Source organism: Centruroides vittatus, unplaced genomic scaffold, assembly GCF_030686945.1.
Source record: "Centruroides vittatus isolate TY-2023 unplaced genomic scaffold, ASM3068694v2 contig_1042, whole genome shotgun sequence".
Lineage (NCBI taxonomy): Eukaryota > Metazoa > Arthropoda > Arachnida > Scorpiones > Buthidae > Centruroides > Centruroides vittatus.
Window position 1 is genome coordinate 1,310,434 of NW_027120674.1, and position 16,727 is coordinate 1,327,160.

Below are 16,727 nucleotides of genomic sequence, written 5' to 3' on the forward strand. Positions count from 1 at the left end.
TATATAAAAGGAATCCCACTATATACCAGCTGCTAAGGGCGGATAAAGATGCTATGGATACAAACTCTCTTCCGGGAGTTTACAGAATCCCTATTGCGGACACACTGAGGCAGAATAAAATGTTTTACATAGGAGCCACCAGAAGATCACTAAAGGAAAGGCTGGCGGAACACCAGAGAAACATAAGAAGCGAACAGCCATGCTCAGCGCTGGCGACTTAAGTCCTGGCAGATCCCCAAGAAGTCCAAGCTGAATGGGCTCGCACAAGATTAATACAAACAGTTTGCGACATAAAGCACCTCCGTTATGCAGAAGCGTGGCATATCTGCAAAGCCAGCCAGAAAAAACAATCTATCAACTTCCGAGAGGCTAGTAAAGTATCTGCAGCTTGGCGCTCAAGTGGTATGTAAACGTCAGAAAAGTGGATAAGTGGAAGCTTACTTAAGAAAAGTGGATAAGCAGAAGCTTACTTAAGGACAGAACCCGTTAGTTATTGTCTCCGCCCAGCTTGTTTCCTTCTCTATGTTCATTGTGCCATTTGGTTTGCACTTTATTTTATGTTTGTGTTTTATTTTTAATGTCTCCCTGGAGCCTATTATTTTTCATTGTGTTTTATTTATTCTTATGTATTTTGTTATTTAGTATTTGTCGATGTAGAGATGGCACACGTAATTCTCTTTAGAATATCTTTTAAAAATGTTCCAAATGCTTGTTCGTTACTGCAAATGTTTTAAGTGTTCGATTTTTTGCTGTTTTTTCCTGAAGAAGGTCGTTAAATACGACCGAAAACGTTAGTTAGTATCTAGTAAACATGACTGCAAATTTAAAAGGTGTTCTGAGTATGTTGTATTGATAAGTTATGCAGTCTACAATGAGTTCTATGATTAAAATATCTATTATTTTGAAAATCATTATTTAAGACTTATTAGCTTGATTATGCAAGCCATTTATAATAAATTATGCATTTGGTTAATTTTCTTTTTAAGATTATTTTTGTAGAATCATATATCATGACATCCTCTGTATGAATAACTATATAAATTGTAAGATTAAATTAGGTTAGATATAACATTAATTGTTTTTATTAATTAATTGTAATGTAACATTATTAATTTGTATTTCATTATCTGGACTAAAAATTTTGTCAATATCAAATAGAAAAAAGTTAAATAAATAGGAAAAAATAAAATACAGCCTCTTCAACCTTCAAATTTCCGGTACACAACAACGAAAGTTAAGAGATCTTCGTCAAGTTCATTGAAGCTTGCAAAAAGGAATGCGATGAATATAGAATGCTTTTGAAATTCAAAAAATTGAACATCTCCAGTATGTAGTAATGATCAAAGATATAAAATAAATTTAATAGACAGGAGTCTATCTAATAATGACCACGGTCTATGATCTCATATGTACCGGTAGTCACTAGTGAAGATTGTTTTCTAGGAAAAAATTAGATCTCCCTATTATAAAATTCTTTTAGTTAAAAAAAACTGAAATTGGAAACTAGATTGTTTGGTTTATTTATTTATAATTTTTAAACACTTTTGAAATTTATATACAGTAATACCTCGACTTATGCTACCCCGACTTACGTGAACCCAGAGTTACGTGATTTTCAAAGCTCATCGATTCGTCTTTTATTTGAGTGCCACGCAATTCTTGACAACTCACTCCCCCCACACTATTGTTCAGCTTACATGTTCAGACATGTCACGCGGAATTGACACATAGCTACAATTTATTTTGTGTTATTTATTTCTGTGTTTGTTATATCTACGGAGACTTGAGAGACTCTACTATATCATCCAAATGAAGTAGAACTGATTCTTCTGCATCAAACAAGAAAAGAAAAACTTTATCTTTGGAATGTAAAGATAACATTATCAAAAACTTCGATACAAAAATGAAAATTTGTGAATTGGCAAAGAAGTTTGATCTACCGGAATTGACGGTCAGAACAATTATAAAAGGCAAAGAAAAAATTCTTGAAGCTGTGAAAACTTGACAGAAGGCCCCAGTTCAATTGAAAAGGGGTTACAAATTTTAGAAAATATAGACTCCAAGGAAGAGCGCATTTCTTCTACAAAATGAGAAATAAAAAAATTATTAGCATGCTACGAGGAAATTTTGCGGGAGAAAAAAAATCTTTGAGCCGTCAGACGAATTTGTTAGATTTTATGAAGCCTTCTACATCAAAATAACTTCAGTTTACGATTTTAATAATATAATTTGTCATACATATGTATTATCTTAAGATTTTATTAAACATTTTTTTCTAAATTATTGTTTTCTATAGTCTCTGGCCCCAATTAAAAATATTTTGTATGTATTTATATGCGAAATTATATCCCGACTTACGCGAATTCGACTAACGCAGTAATCATTCGGTCCCACCTATCGCGTAAGTTCGGGGTATTACTGTAATTAAATGTACTTTAGCCTTATATACATATGAGATTTTTTCAATTAGTGTTTCTTTAGAAATTGAACTAGAAATTTTTTCTAAAACCAAAACTACCATAGATGTTTTATTTCTTTTTAATTCACGAAGTTGGATAATGAGGATAATATATGAAATGTGTAAACATTACAAAGAGAACATTGCTCTTTGCAAGTCATGTAATACTTAGTACTAACATTTATTTGGTAGTTAAACACATGCTGTTTACCACCTAAGAGGATATTTCACTATGTTCAATATTTCTATTTTTTCAGAAAAAAGTAATACATGAACTATTTGATGAGTGGAGTGAAGGTGCAAAGTTGATTGGCAGTGATGTCATTGTGATTAAATTTTTTATTCATAGTTTAATTATTCTTACTGCAAGGAAGCAATAATAGAAATATTTTTTTTTTTTTTTTTTGCACTTTAAAAATTTTAAAAAACAAAAATAAAATTACATATACTTTTTTCCATAATCATTATATTTATTACAATTTCAGCCTTGTAATTGCAATCCTTCTAGCTCACATAAAGAAGAATGTGATCCCCTCACAGGAAAATGTTTATGTTTAGAAGGATATGAAGGTCGAGCATGTGACAAATGTCATTTTGCTTATTATTCATTTCCAAATTGTTTGCCTTGCAATTGTGATATAGATGGAACTGTTCCTACTATGTGTAATAGTGATGGATTCTGCCAATGTGATGAAAATGGCCAATGCCCATGCAAAGTAAGGATTCAATTTTTCATATATACAGTAAAACCTGTCCAAAATGGAAACTGAATAAAACAGAAACCCAATAAATGGGGAAAATTCTTCAGAACAGAGCAATTTTCCATATTTAAAAAAACCTGTTTAAAGTGGAAACCTGCCGAACTGGAAAAAATATTTGGTACCATGCAATTCCAGTTTATGCATGTTTTACTGTATTTGTTTCATAATATTTTTATTTTTATTTTACATTTTATAATAAAAAACATTCTCCAATCTTTTACAGATAAAGTATGGTAGAATAGTTTTTATAATGAAAGAAGTATGATTTCTTATTTTTTGGTAGTAACAAGAGTGGAAGAATTTCTAATCAGAATTTTAATAATATAAAATAGATTTGAATGAAGATGTAGAGATCGTTCAATTATAAATGTAACTTAAACTCTAGTTATACCAAAGTTTAAGTTCATTGTATATAGTCTAATATTTTATTTAAGAGTTTAATAAATTAATTAACTTCAGAAAATATAGTTTTTAAATGAATATTTCGAACTGTTGTTCTGATAGCAGATTTTATAATTATATTCTTGATTGCTTTAGAAAATGTATTTTTTAAATTCATTTAACATTTCTTATTGCAGTTATAATAAACTGAAAGTAATAATATGACTGTAAAAAAAAAAAGTACAAATACAGTAGAGCATCGATTATCCGACTCCCGATTAACCGACTTATCGGTTAACCGACCGCGTTCTAGTCGGCAAATTCAAATGTCCGCTAGTGATGTGGCGCTACAATATTTGGTTATGTCTTGGCTACTTTAATATTATTTTTGTTAAATTTTTGCATGTTTTAGCTGGCAGCACTGGCTCGACCATGAAAGGGAGGCTAGTATTTAAACCAGGCCTAATACACTATACTAATAATGTATTTTTTTCATACTTTTCGGTTATCCGACTTTTCAGTTATCCGACTTTTCAGTTATCCGACCAACCCCAGTCCCCAATTGAGTCGGATAATCGATGCTCTACTGTAATGCTGACTCACAATATAGCTTTATGCTATAATTTATAATAATTTTATAATCAGAAGCAAATAACTAATTGCAAATCTCTATAAATTCATATTTTTTTTTTTCTGAAAAAGAAAGCATAAAGTTTTAATTAAAAAACTTCTGTTGATGCTTATTTTTGGAAAAGACAGAATTGTTGAGAATTTCCATATTGTTAAAAACACTAAATATTTAGTCATCTCCACACACAGGGATGAGATATAAATAACACTTACGTTAAACCTGGTAACCGGAGTGGTTGTGTTATAGGATAGCCAATGTTTTCGAGGCACCTTCTGGGCTCTTCTTCAGGCTTTTGTGTAAATAATAAGCTGGACATTGAGAATCGAATATTTTTCTTTTGAAAAGAAATAACAAATAAATACTACTACATGAGATATTAAATGCACAAAATAACTTTAATAGTATGCAGTTTTTGTATGTAAGAATGTAATTGTGATGTTTCTTGTTTTCTGTAGAAAAACTTTTCGCAGTGTTTAAGTTTGTTTACAGGTTTACTATAGTTCAGTTGAAAGAAGAGCAAACGGGAGTGAAAGTAGGTGGTGACCCGTTCAATTGCTTATTATATGCTGATGATACTGGCTGAAAGCCAAGTAAACTGCAGTATCTTATGTTGAAGTTGAATGAGAGCTGCAAAAAGATGACATTGAGAATAAATGGAGAGAAAATAAAATGTTTAGTGTTTGAAAGAGATAAGCAAATGAGTGAATGCAAGATACAGCTGATTGGTTAGAAAGGGTTAGGAAGTTAGGAAGTTTGTTTACTTGGTGAGCACTTTCGAGGGAAATGGCAGAATAGATATGGAGATTGGAAGACAAGTGAATGCATGTATGAAAGTGGTTGTGTGTACAGGGTGATTAGTTCATAAGAATATGTTTCCAAAGAAGGCAAGTATGGCTGTGTACAAGAGTGTGGTTCTCCCAATGCTGTTGTATGGTTGTGAGGCATGGGTAGGTGGTATCTTTATTACATTTATTATTATTATTATATATTTAAGTTTTGTTATTTGAGAATGTTTAACTATTTTGTAAATTAGAACTTGCAAAATTTGTATTTTTAATTTTTATAAAATGATTATTTTTTATTTTAGAAAAATGTTATAGGATTTAAATGTGACGAATGCAAATCTGGAACATTTAGTTTGACATTTAATAATAAAGAAGGCTGCTTAGAATGTTTCTGTTTTGGCAGAAGTACAGAATGTGAAGAAGCGTATATGGTTTGGTCTCAGGTATTTCTTTATATTTATATAAAATATACTTATAATAATTTATTTTAATTTTATTTTTGAAAACTTGGTAGAAACTTCTACATTTTGAATATAAGAAGAACAAACAAACGATCTAAATAAAAGAAAAATAAATGTATATTTCTCACAAGTAAACATATTGATGAAATTTTGATTATAATGGAAAAATTGTAATGTAATTTTTATATATTAAAAAATTAGTAAGGTTAGTTTTGTAAATGACAAAAATTATATTTTAAAGTTTAGTTTCCATATGAGCACCCAATGATATTTTTCCTAAACTAAACTTTACCTCAAGGTCTGTAGAGGTGTTGTTCTGATCATCCTGTGGACAGATGTACTCTTCAAAAGTATTTGATAGATTGAAAAAAATTAAGACTGCTAGAGAGTAGAAGTCTTATCATCATTGACTTCTGATTTTATAGTTTATAATCTTTTGATTGTTAATACTTAAAATTCAATTCCAAATTTTAAATTTTTATAAATTATTCTCATATTTAATAGAAGACTTGCCTATCTGATATAAAATACCTTAACAAATATAGCATCATTGTACAAGTTTACAATTTTAATTTTTAACAGATTACAGGGTTAAACAGAAAGCTGGTTTTAGAATATGGAAATACTCAACTATCTCTTCTCTATGGACTTTATGTGATACCTGGTCATAGGGGAAATATTCGGATTGGAGTTTTTGGAAATATTAAACAGCCACTGTATTGGATGTTACCTCAGGAATACCTAGGTGATAAAGTATGAAAATTTTTCTTGTCTTAATTATTTTTTCATTAATACATCAAGTCTTAAGTTAAGTTAGAAAAGTGAGTTAGTTGGTCAGCTAATTCATTCAATAAATTCTGTTTGCACAACTTGAAAAGAATTTAGATCTGAAAATACCAGATGTATATGTTGCAATGAATTATTTATTGAATTAGTTTATTTGTGAGTTATACAAATTTACTTGTGCTGTTTTTAGGGAATAACACAACTTTATTATAATTAAAATTTATATATTTTACTGAAGGTAAGATATTTATATAATCACTTAATCAATTTCATTGAAAATGTAATTAAAATCAGTGATGTTCTGGGTTAATAATATTAGTGAGACAGAACAGTTTGAAATTTCTGAAAATTCTTATCTCCAGAATAGTTGTGGGTACGGTAAGAGGTTTATGTAGGAAACCACCGGCATCTTGAATGAAATTATGGAGAAGATTTGATTTATTCAAAAACTTTTGTAGAAAATGACAAGTTCTTTTATTGTCAAGATATGAATTGCAAACATTAACCTATTTCTCAGTTATTAATTGATTAATGTCCAGTTTCAGGAAATCTGGTTAACTTCAGTTAGATATTAACGAGAAATGTGCACCTAATTATATTGCACAAAAAATAATACAACAACAGTCAATAACAAGAATTTGAAATGTTAATATGTTCAGGGCTTCTTGTCCTATTCAATTGTTGTACTTCTTAAATCTCACAACTTGACAAACTATAAGTCCTACATTTATCAAGTTGTGAAATTTAAGAAGCACAGTTATGGAAATTTTAATTTATGAAATTTGAAGCATAAGTAACAAAGGTATAAAATATGATTTATGAATATTAATTAATTAAGGCTATTACATTTAAAAGTACACTCCTATAACCATCATGATTTATGACCCACTTTATAATTTTGTTCAATTAACACTTAACACAGTTAGCAGTTCACCCTTTACATAGTCGTCCTTCAAACTTCATAGCTTGCTAGTTTCACAGCAAAAATAGTCACAGCAAATTGTTACAGAAGAATCTTGTTTTAATGGATTGCTCAGATCAACCAAAAATTATTTATTATTCCAGGAATCTGTTATATCACAAACAACAGATTTCCTGCACACCCAGGAATATATCCATTATTTTAAAAATTTCTGTTTTTTAATCCCTAGATATAAGAAATACCAGTACTTGAAATTATTCAGTTTTTTGAGAACTCTATTCTTTATCCTATAAAAACACGTACGTTTGTAACATATGTGCATATTATGCCGTATATGATCGTATATTATGCCGTATATGATCGTATATTATGCCATACGTGTGTATGACAAAGCTGACAAAAACTGTACATACTGTAAGCATAAAAAGAGGCAAATTACATATACTCATTAGTACTTTGCTTGACTTCATGATTTGTTAAAAAATTTGGTTTCTTTTGATACCACTTTTCTGTCTATTGAATACAACACTGCTTGATATTAGCAATGTCATGTACTGTACATTGCAGCCTGTTTATTTAGGCTGAAACTCACCAGCAAGGTTTTCATGATTTGGAAATACTTGATGGCCTTGCTAAATTTTGGTACTACACTTGGACCAGCAACAGTGTTCATTAGGTGTGTAATATCGAGGATCAACAAAATGTCCCCGACGTATAAAATGGCAAGTGTGTTGAGGATCTTACAAACTTATACTCACAACAAATTACGATATCTATATATTCTTTATGAACTTAGGATTGTTGATACACAAGTCTACAGTTATATGATTACAATTTCCTCGAATTGCGACATGAATTAGATGAATTAAGTCTCATTACAAGTGTATACCCGACAAGTTTGGACGAAATTGATCTACGCGAAAAAATATATATACAATAGGTACGACGACACTAAATTACAGAGTACTCATCTGTGGACACCACGAGGTCATAAGCACTCCTCGATGAATTCCTCAAAGTCCAACCGTTCTTCTGTCCCGTCTGTGATCTGGTCAGCAAAAAAGAAAGATGGCTCCACACATGGAGCGTCTCCATTTATATTCCCCGCCATCCGGGTTACAGCTACGTCATGTGGTAAGAGCTGATCAATCCTAACTGCACTTGCAGGCACCCGGCAAAAGGGTGATATGACAACGCGAAAACAATTAAAATGCGCAACGACGACATCTTGACTTCCGATATGGACAACGAAACTCATATATATATATATATATACATAGTACATACAGCTACAATAATGATTAATCACTACAGGTTACTCCTCCTCAATCATATCAGTTGACTGACTCGCTTTTGTAGAATTCTTCATTTGTATATATCCCAAATGTAACAAGTGTATCATTAAACTCTATAAATTTCCTGGAAACATATATCCCAAATGTTAACTAAACATTGAAAAAACATGAAGTTTACAATATATTTGAGGTAGAAACAATCCATTATTCCAAGTAACAGAGCCACTAAACGTAGGAAAAATTACATTGATTTTGCAGGACCTGGAAAAAAATCCATTATTCCAAGAAATCCATTTCATGATTTGTTAAAACAAGACATTATTTAATCTTTCTTGGTTCATTATGGACCTGATTCTATTCTCTACTAATTCAAATTTTGAGAAAAAATTTTCACACTTATCAAAACGAATTGAAGGAGTTGCTAGAATTCTATATAAATGAAACAGAAGCAGAAAGGATAATTGAAGATTGCTCTGAGGTAAAAATTTGATTATGATTAAGTAAGAATGCTTTTGCATGCATACTATAGTGTTATGCAAGTCTACATCTTCCAACAACAAAACTCTTCTGAAGATCTCTGAAGTGATCAGAATTTAGCTGTTTGCACTTTCTACAATCTGATGTTTTGAAATTCTATCCCATTTTCTGGCTTCTAAAAGAGGTATTTCTTGTTTGGCTATGAAAAGAATGCATACAATTTTTCTAGGGATCCAAAAAAGATGCAACAATAGTCAAGTAACATGTCTCCATTATAATCAAGTTTGATATATGATTGAAAGACCATGTATAGATGCAGCTAGGATTCATTTGTTGCATTTTTGTTTTGGAATCCACTGTGAATTCCTCTCATTATTGCTGCCTGCTGCCCGCCATTATTGCTAACTGAAAACTGCCCAACTGCATTTTTTTCAAATCAGTGTTGTTCAGTATTTCTGAAACAGAGCTGTTACTGTTGAAAATACTGCTGTTTCTTTGAATTCAGATACATAACAATCAGTGATGTGATTACTTCTCACAGCTAGCAAAAAAAGCCAAGTCAATGAAAAATCTAAAATGTAGGAAATAGACAAAATGAACTCTAAGGTTTAATTCTGTTGATGAATACTTCAGGCTCTGCCAGTTGAAAATCTGTCTTCATGTTCATCGACAGATCTTAAAAATAAAAAATAAAAACAAAACAATAAATAAATTTTTTAAAGAAATTAAAAAGAAAATTCTGTTTAAAAATGCGTCTACAATACTTTTTACATCTACTATTGATTTATGAATTAATCAATAGTAGTTGCTCAGGCTGTCCTGGACAGAATGCCACTGATTACAACAAAGTTAGCTATATATATTTTTTTAAATGATTATTTTAAAAAAGAATATAAATAACTTTCTGTATAATGTTTATTTATATTAAATTCAATAATATTGTATAATACTGATAGAATCCAATGAAATGTCGATTCAGACTTTAAAAAAACTGTTTACACTTATAAACAGAATTGAACTGTTGCATGTGCTTTGTAAGCACCCAAAATTCAAGCTAAAGTATATGGCAGAGTTTTCCTGTAATATTCATCAAGGACATGATCTAATCAGGACTTCAAATAGCTTATATTTTGACGTCCATACCAAATTTGGTTGAGATTGGTAAAGCATTTTTGGAGGAGTTTTTTTAAATTCAATGACATTTGAAGGTAAATGAATGAGGTTATTCACTCAGCTCAATATTAATATTATTTTTTAAGAAATTAATATAATACTGACAATGAGTTAGTTGAAATTTTTAATATTGAATTATTTTAAATTTATTAGCTTAGATATGCATATCATTAGTTATTGACTAATTACTTATTTAGTAATTAAATTTTGAAAATATTAAAAAGGAATCTTGTTCTGAGTAGTAAGAATATAAGAATTGGATGATAGATGAGATCACACAAAATTTAATTATTAATTAGGAATGTATCTGATATATATATATTTTTGTGACATCATTTAATTCTCTATTAATTTTATAAAGCATATATAAATGTTTTATAATACATATGGGTTCATAATGCACATAGGTTCAAATTCTTTCAGTCAATATTATTGTTTGCTTAGATCATAGTTGTTTTCTTTGGATGAATATGAGATTTATAGACTAGGGTTTAAACTTTTTTGTGTATCAAAAATTATTTTATAAATAAAAATTTATTCTTTCTAGCTGGGACTTTTGTATAAATAGATACTAAACTGACCTTTTTATATGTTTCTAGCATTTTCAATACATATGTAAAACAAACGTTTTTGGAATCATTCGGGGGCCAGTGTCAGGCTTTTTATTAAAGATTTTATAGCTGAACTTTTTAGTTTGGACACTTTTCTAAAGAAAAACGTTTTGGAACAAGCTCTATTTAAATTAACTAAACCATCCATCTTTTCAATTGTCAATTATTGGGCAGAGAAGACGACCTGGTTTATGCATTTTTGCAAATGTGAAGAACCTCATGATGTTCAGAGACTGTAGAGCAGTATATTTTAAGTTGCGAATTCTTGCTAGGCTTGTGTTTGTCATCCTGACAATTCTTTTCTGTAATGTGTTTGCCTAGTCATTGATATGCTGACATTCTGTGTCTCTGATATGATTCTCTAGCTTCAATGTGTATTTGTTTCTTTTCATTAATATGATTGATCTACTTTTATCTACCTTGAGAAGTGTAATGTTGTTATTACGTAGCCATTTTTTTGTTTTTCCTGATATCTCATATTTCTCTATCTTTATCTTGCATTTTATACCTCGTGTTAAAAACTGTTGACCAGAATTCTCAATGTTCTTCTTTCATCCCAGATAACATTCTTTCAATGTTATCTGGGGTGAATTATCATTCCTGGTTGTAGAGTTACATTTCTTGGTGCATACATCAGGCCTAATTTCAAAACTTGCTTCAAGCCCTGTGGCAACATAAGAGCATTCCAGCATATGATTGGGAAGTTTCATGCATTTCTATTGACATGTAATTGTTTATGGAATATCCATATTAACTTTTTGCTATATTTCTTATGAAGTACTTGAGTAATTTGTTCTTGTAAACCTACTGTTATTTGATTGACATAAGTGAGCAGGTTAGGATCTTCTTGATGTAACCATTTCCCCATATTCACTAGATTTCTTAGTTCAGAATACATATGTATGTGAGACCGCAGATTTGGAGGGAAAATTTTTGTAAAATGAAAGGAAACTTTCATTTATTTTGATCGGAAATTATTGTAACCATCCTCCTCCAACTATCAACAGTTAGGTGGGAAAGTTGACACTTAGCTGTCAAGAACTGCAAGTCATCATCAACAACGGACTGCTTTCCCACACTAATGCTATAAAAGCTCGCGCAGCTGGAACTTGGTGCGCATCAGCACACAGAAGTTATTCCTATACTTGTGCCTGTCAATCTCACTTGTCAAGGAATGGGACCTCGTCGGAGAAGACATACAACCGCCATACTTCAGTTTACTGTCCGATCTCGCATAGAGGTAACTGTTAGAACTCTGTAAACTCTCTCTCCCCGAAGACAGAATTAAGCTTTAGGCATAGCCGTCCTTATTAGAATTGTAAACTTATATTTAATCGCATATAATCGCATTTTATCGAGTAGTATCTTAGATGCATAGCCTTGTAACCAATTTTGTCATTAATCTAGTTAATCAATAAATATTTTATTTGTTAAGACCTGTCTTTGTCAATTTAAGGACACCTGTCCATTTACCGACACACTCCCCCACTCGTTTTTGCCCTCCTAGCCATCCGAAGCGACACCGAGATCGGGTTTTGCCAACCCATGCAGAGTAAGTGGTCAGCGTGGATTGACTCCTGACCCCCTGCTTATCTTACATGTAGTCTGCTTCCTCTGATAGCTGTTTGTGGGCAAATAAAGTGGAGTTTTGACAGGAGAGAATAGAATTCCTTCAGAAGTCAAATCCTATAAATTGACATTGGAAACACCTTATTCTTTTTCCATTCCAAAAGAAAATTAAGTTTGACTTTAGGTCTCATTAGGGCTATGACAATCTTTTTGTAAGTATTGGCTGGCGATGCCATATTGAAACATAAAAACTTATTATTTGTATCTGGAACCTCTGTATAAATAGATACTAAACTGACCTTTTTGCCTGTTTCTGGGTATTTTGTGTATATATGAAAATGCTGGAAACATGCGAAAAGATCAATTTAGTTTCATTTTATATTTTAATGTAATAACTTTTATATAGTATTTTTAATATAGAAATAAAATTACATCTTAATTTTATTTATATAGATACATAAATTGATTCATATTTTTTTTTTTAAACAGATTTTAGCATATAATGGCAATCTTCAGTTTCGAGTTACTTCTGACAGTAATCAAACAACAGATATGTTTCTTCAAGCATATCCTTTAATACTTATACAGGGAAATCATCATCTTGTGCTAATCCATACACATTTTTTACCTCCTGTTAATGGACTTTATACTATTCCATTAAATGAAGTAAGATAATGCATATTTAAATTTATATAGCATAATTCAGTCTCTTAATTTTTTGCTTTTAAATTCTCAGACTGTATTTTTACGTGAAACATATTCAACTTTTTACAGTTACATCACTGTTTATGATTCATAATTCCTAATTATTATAGCCATTTATTTAATTTTTGGTAAAGATTTTAAAATTGTACATAATATATTACTGAATATTTATTACTATATAAAAAATAAATTACTGAAAATGCTCAAATTAAAACATGCTGTTAATATATATATATACTCATTGACAAAAAATGCACCCTGATAGAATTGTCTGATTACTGTAAAACTTGGCATACAGCTATGTCTCAGAGAGGTAAGTAAATTATTACAGTTGTGTGCAATTGCATATTAGGTACACAAGAGTGTCTCTTAAAATCACTACCCAAGTATTCTATAAAAAGGCTCACATAGGATTACTGTTTTCAAAATTTGAGTGTATCTGTTGTTTAGAGAGTTTTGGAGGCCAGGCATTCCTGTGCAAGGCAGTCAAACATGTTACACACAACTGACAAAATTTGAGAAAGGCTGCATCTGTCCAACCACGTGCCTCACATGTTAAGCAGATTTATCTACTGCTCCAATATTTGAGGCCCCAGTCTTACTAAATATGCTAAAAATATATTTTATTATCAAAAAGATATTAAAATATATTTTTAGTATATTTTAAATAATTATAATATAAACACAGCACAAAGCAATGTGAATGTAAAAAATGTAAGTTTCAACTGTGAATTGAGTACACATGTTTGAATCTTTATCAATTTCAAACTGAGGAGTTTGAGCTATGACAACAACAGTCATAGAAATGACAAAATATAGTTAAATTGGAAAAACAGAACAGTTTTAATCAAAGAAAAAGTCACGTTATAATTGTTAAAATTCTTGGATGGGAGGATAAAAAACATCTTTGTCTAAAATATGAGCAAAAGTTTCAAAGTTTAATCAACCTCTTTTGGTTGGAGTTGAGATATGGTGTCAGGTAAGTACTGAAGATCAGTCTTTCTTCTGGCCTGATCTGGCTTAATTTCACTTGGAGAAAATAAAATAACCAATTAGGAGATGATAGGGAAGAGTAGGAATTAATAAGAAGACAAAATTTATGGATAAAATCCTTTAAAAACCCTAAATTTCAAGGACAAAGTCAGATTTTCCTCTTCCAACTTCACAAGATGATTCTGGTCATCCTTTTACCTATGCTTATGTCATTGCTGTCTTTGAAATATCACTGCCCCTGTCTTCACATTATAATACTGTGTAAGCCTTCAGTTTTCCCAATAAACAGGTTTCATTTGTAAAGGTGCTTTGTTCAGTATGTCCACCATTACCAACATACCATATCTTATCTCTTATTCATCTTGACCTGAGTTTAATTGACTTCTCCTTTTTTCTTTCCTTTTTGGCAATGTCACAAACTATGATAAGGTTTTTGGAGCAATGACTACATCAGAGTCCATATACACAAAGGACAAAGCTCCAAACATCTAAGAAGACCATCAAGAGAGATGATCATCTGTGGTGTTCGTAATGAGAGGTACACGATCCCACGAGCGAAATGATACAAAATAAATCTTAATACAAAGTAGTTTTATTCTCTCTGAACAGGTTCTTTACATAGGATCCCAACTTTACAACTTCCAGAATTTAATATATAAATGTTTGTCCTCAAAAACAGTTATCTTGCACACACGCGACAATCTGACGAGGATCGTATTCACTTACACTAACTTATACTAACTTAAAACTAAAAAAAATGGAAGAATAGAAGAAATAAAGAAAGATAAGGAAAGTAGTAGAAATACCCGGGTTTCTTTGCGATGTGTCTTTTAGTGGGAAACAACTTTGAACCTCCCTCTTTTTTTTTTTCGTTTGTAGCCCCTTTCCCTGTAGACCTTTCATCTATAATCTTTTTCTTTTGGACTGAGTCGTCTTTCCTCGATGATCTCTCTCTGCACTTTATTGTCTTAGATCACCTTTCTCCCTTTCTGGAGCACTGACTTTTTCACCTCCTACCTCTTTGGGATTTCAACCCAGAATGGCACTCTTTCTGTCCGTTTTGCTTCAGGGCCTCACACCCTCTTTTGTTCTTACTATCGAGGGAAAGATAATCCTCCCCCAAGGGCAAAAGAGTTAGACAAAGAAAGTTCTAGAAAGAGTTCAATATAAAATATACAGAATATACAATATCATGGCCGACGCCCACACATCTATTTTGTGAGACAAGCATCAACAGCTGCAACAATGTGTCTACTATCCAGAGACAGATGGAAGCTTTGTTGCAGAACCGTGTTTCTTTCAGTATCATTGGTAGATGATTCTATTTTTGTTAGTGCTGTACTTATTAATATTCTAAGTAGCTAATTGGGATATTATTATATTCTTGTGATAAGCTTTTGACTTGAATGTAACATAACAATAAAAATAATAAAGTTTTTTTTTTTTTAAATTACTACTACATGTTTATAATTTATAGTAATATCATTTATATTAAATATTCATAAATATTTTATTTCTTTTTATTTATTTAGACATACTGGGAAGAACCCATGATGTGGGAATACATACAACAAAATCATTGCATATACATTGCAAACTAATGTAATATTACAATTCATAAGTTATTACAGAGAAAAAAATAAAATATACATAAATAAAACAAACAAAGTATACAAAGCGATACTAAGAAATATTTAATCAAAATATCCATATATAAAACAAAAAATAAAAAATTGTGGGGAGAACTATCCAAACAATAAAAAAACAACATTATATAAAGAAATTAATTACACCCACCTATAAGACAAAAAAGGATTAAGTTATACATGTCAAACAATGGATAGTCTCCCAAAGATTCTTAGCCACAAACACACTTTTAAAGGAAGAAAGCAAATGCCACCTTTGGGCAAAATTGTATACTCCAATACTCCAATATGCAAAACCAAACAAAATGTACACCACTTTCCGTACAAAGGATCACTGAAACAAAATAAGTCAACATAAGATTACCTAAATAATTTAACCTTCTGAACAAAATTATTTAAATCAAATTTGCATGAATTACCAATAAGGTCTAGAAAATTCTGAAATGGAATAATAGGGATACCAAAAACTACTTTCACAAATTTTTTTCTAAATTAGCACACCTAGCTATCACGTGAAAAGCATCCAATAGCTGATCACCTTGACAATATATGCAAATTTCTCTGTGATGATTCTGCAAAAAATTGAGGGAGTTACATCTGATTTGCATTACTGTACAGCTAATATTGAAAAATAAATTGTTATTATAAAGCGAACAGTCAAAAAAAGATTTGTTTAAATGCTTATACCAAACACTATAAGAACTTACATTAATACATTGATTCAAATCAAGAATAAAATTATCAAAATAATTTAATTTCAATGTAGGACAACAGTAATAATTATTTAGTAATTCATCAAAATTAATACCATTATTAACAGAAATTTTCCTTAAACTTTTAGACCACAGAAAGTCCCTCTTATTTAACACATAACATAAACACATTCTACTCCATTGCTTTTCATCCAATTCAATTGTCCTAAAGATCCAATTCAAACACTTATTTAATGTTGTAAAAGACAAAGGTAATAGTGAACACTCCATAAAAATCAGGTATCTTGGAGTATAATGAGACAAACCAAATAACTTTTTAATAAAATTAGCCAAGACCAGATCTAACTTGTCAGATTGATA

General features: G+C 30.7%; 1 protein-coding gene across 1 annotated transcript in view; it reads left to right on the top strand.

Annotated features, from left to right (window-relative positions):
• Positions 1-16,727, top strand: part of LOC136969945 (laminin subunit alpha lam-3-like) — a 199,819-nt gene that overhangs the window by 123,796 nt on the left and 59,296 nt on the right. Inside the window, exons 25-28 of the mRNA XM_067264272.1 lie at positions 2,944-3,174; positions 5,319-5,459; positions 6,060-6,230; positions 12,800-12,976. Coding sequence (XP_067120373.1) covers positions 2,944-3,174; positions 5,319-5,459; positions 6,060-6,230; positions 12,800-12,976 — 720 coding nt within the window. The remainder of the gene's footprint in view (positions 1-2,943; positions 3,175-5,318; positions 5,460-6,059; positions 6,231-12,799; positions 12,977-16,727) is intronic.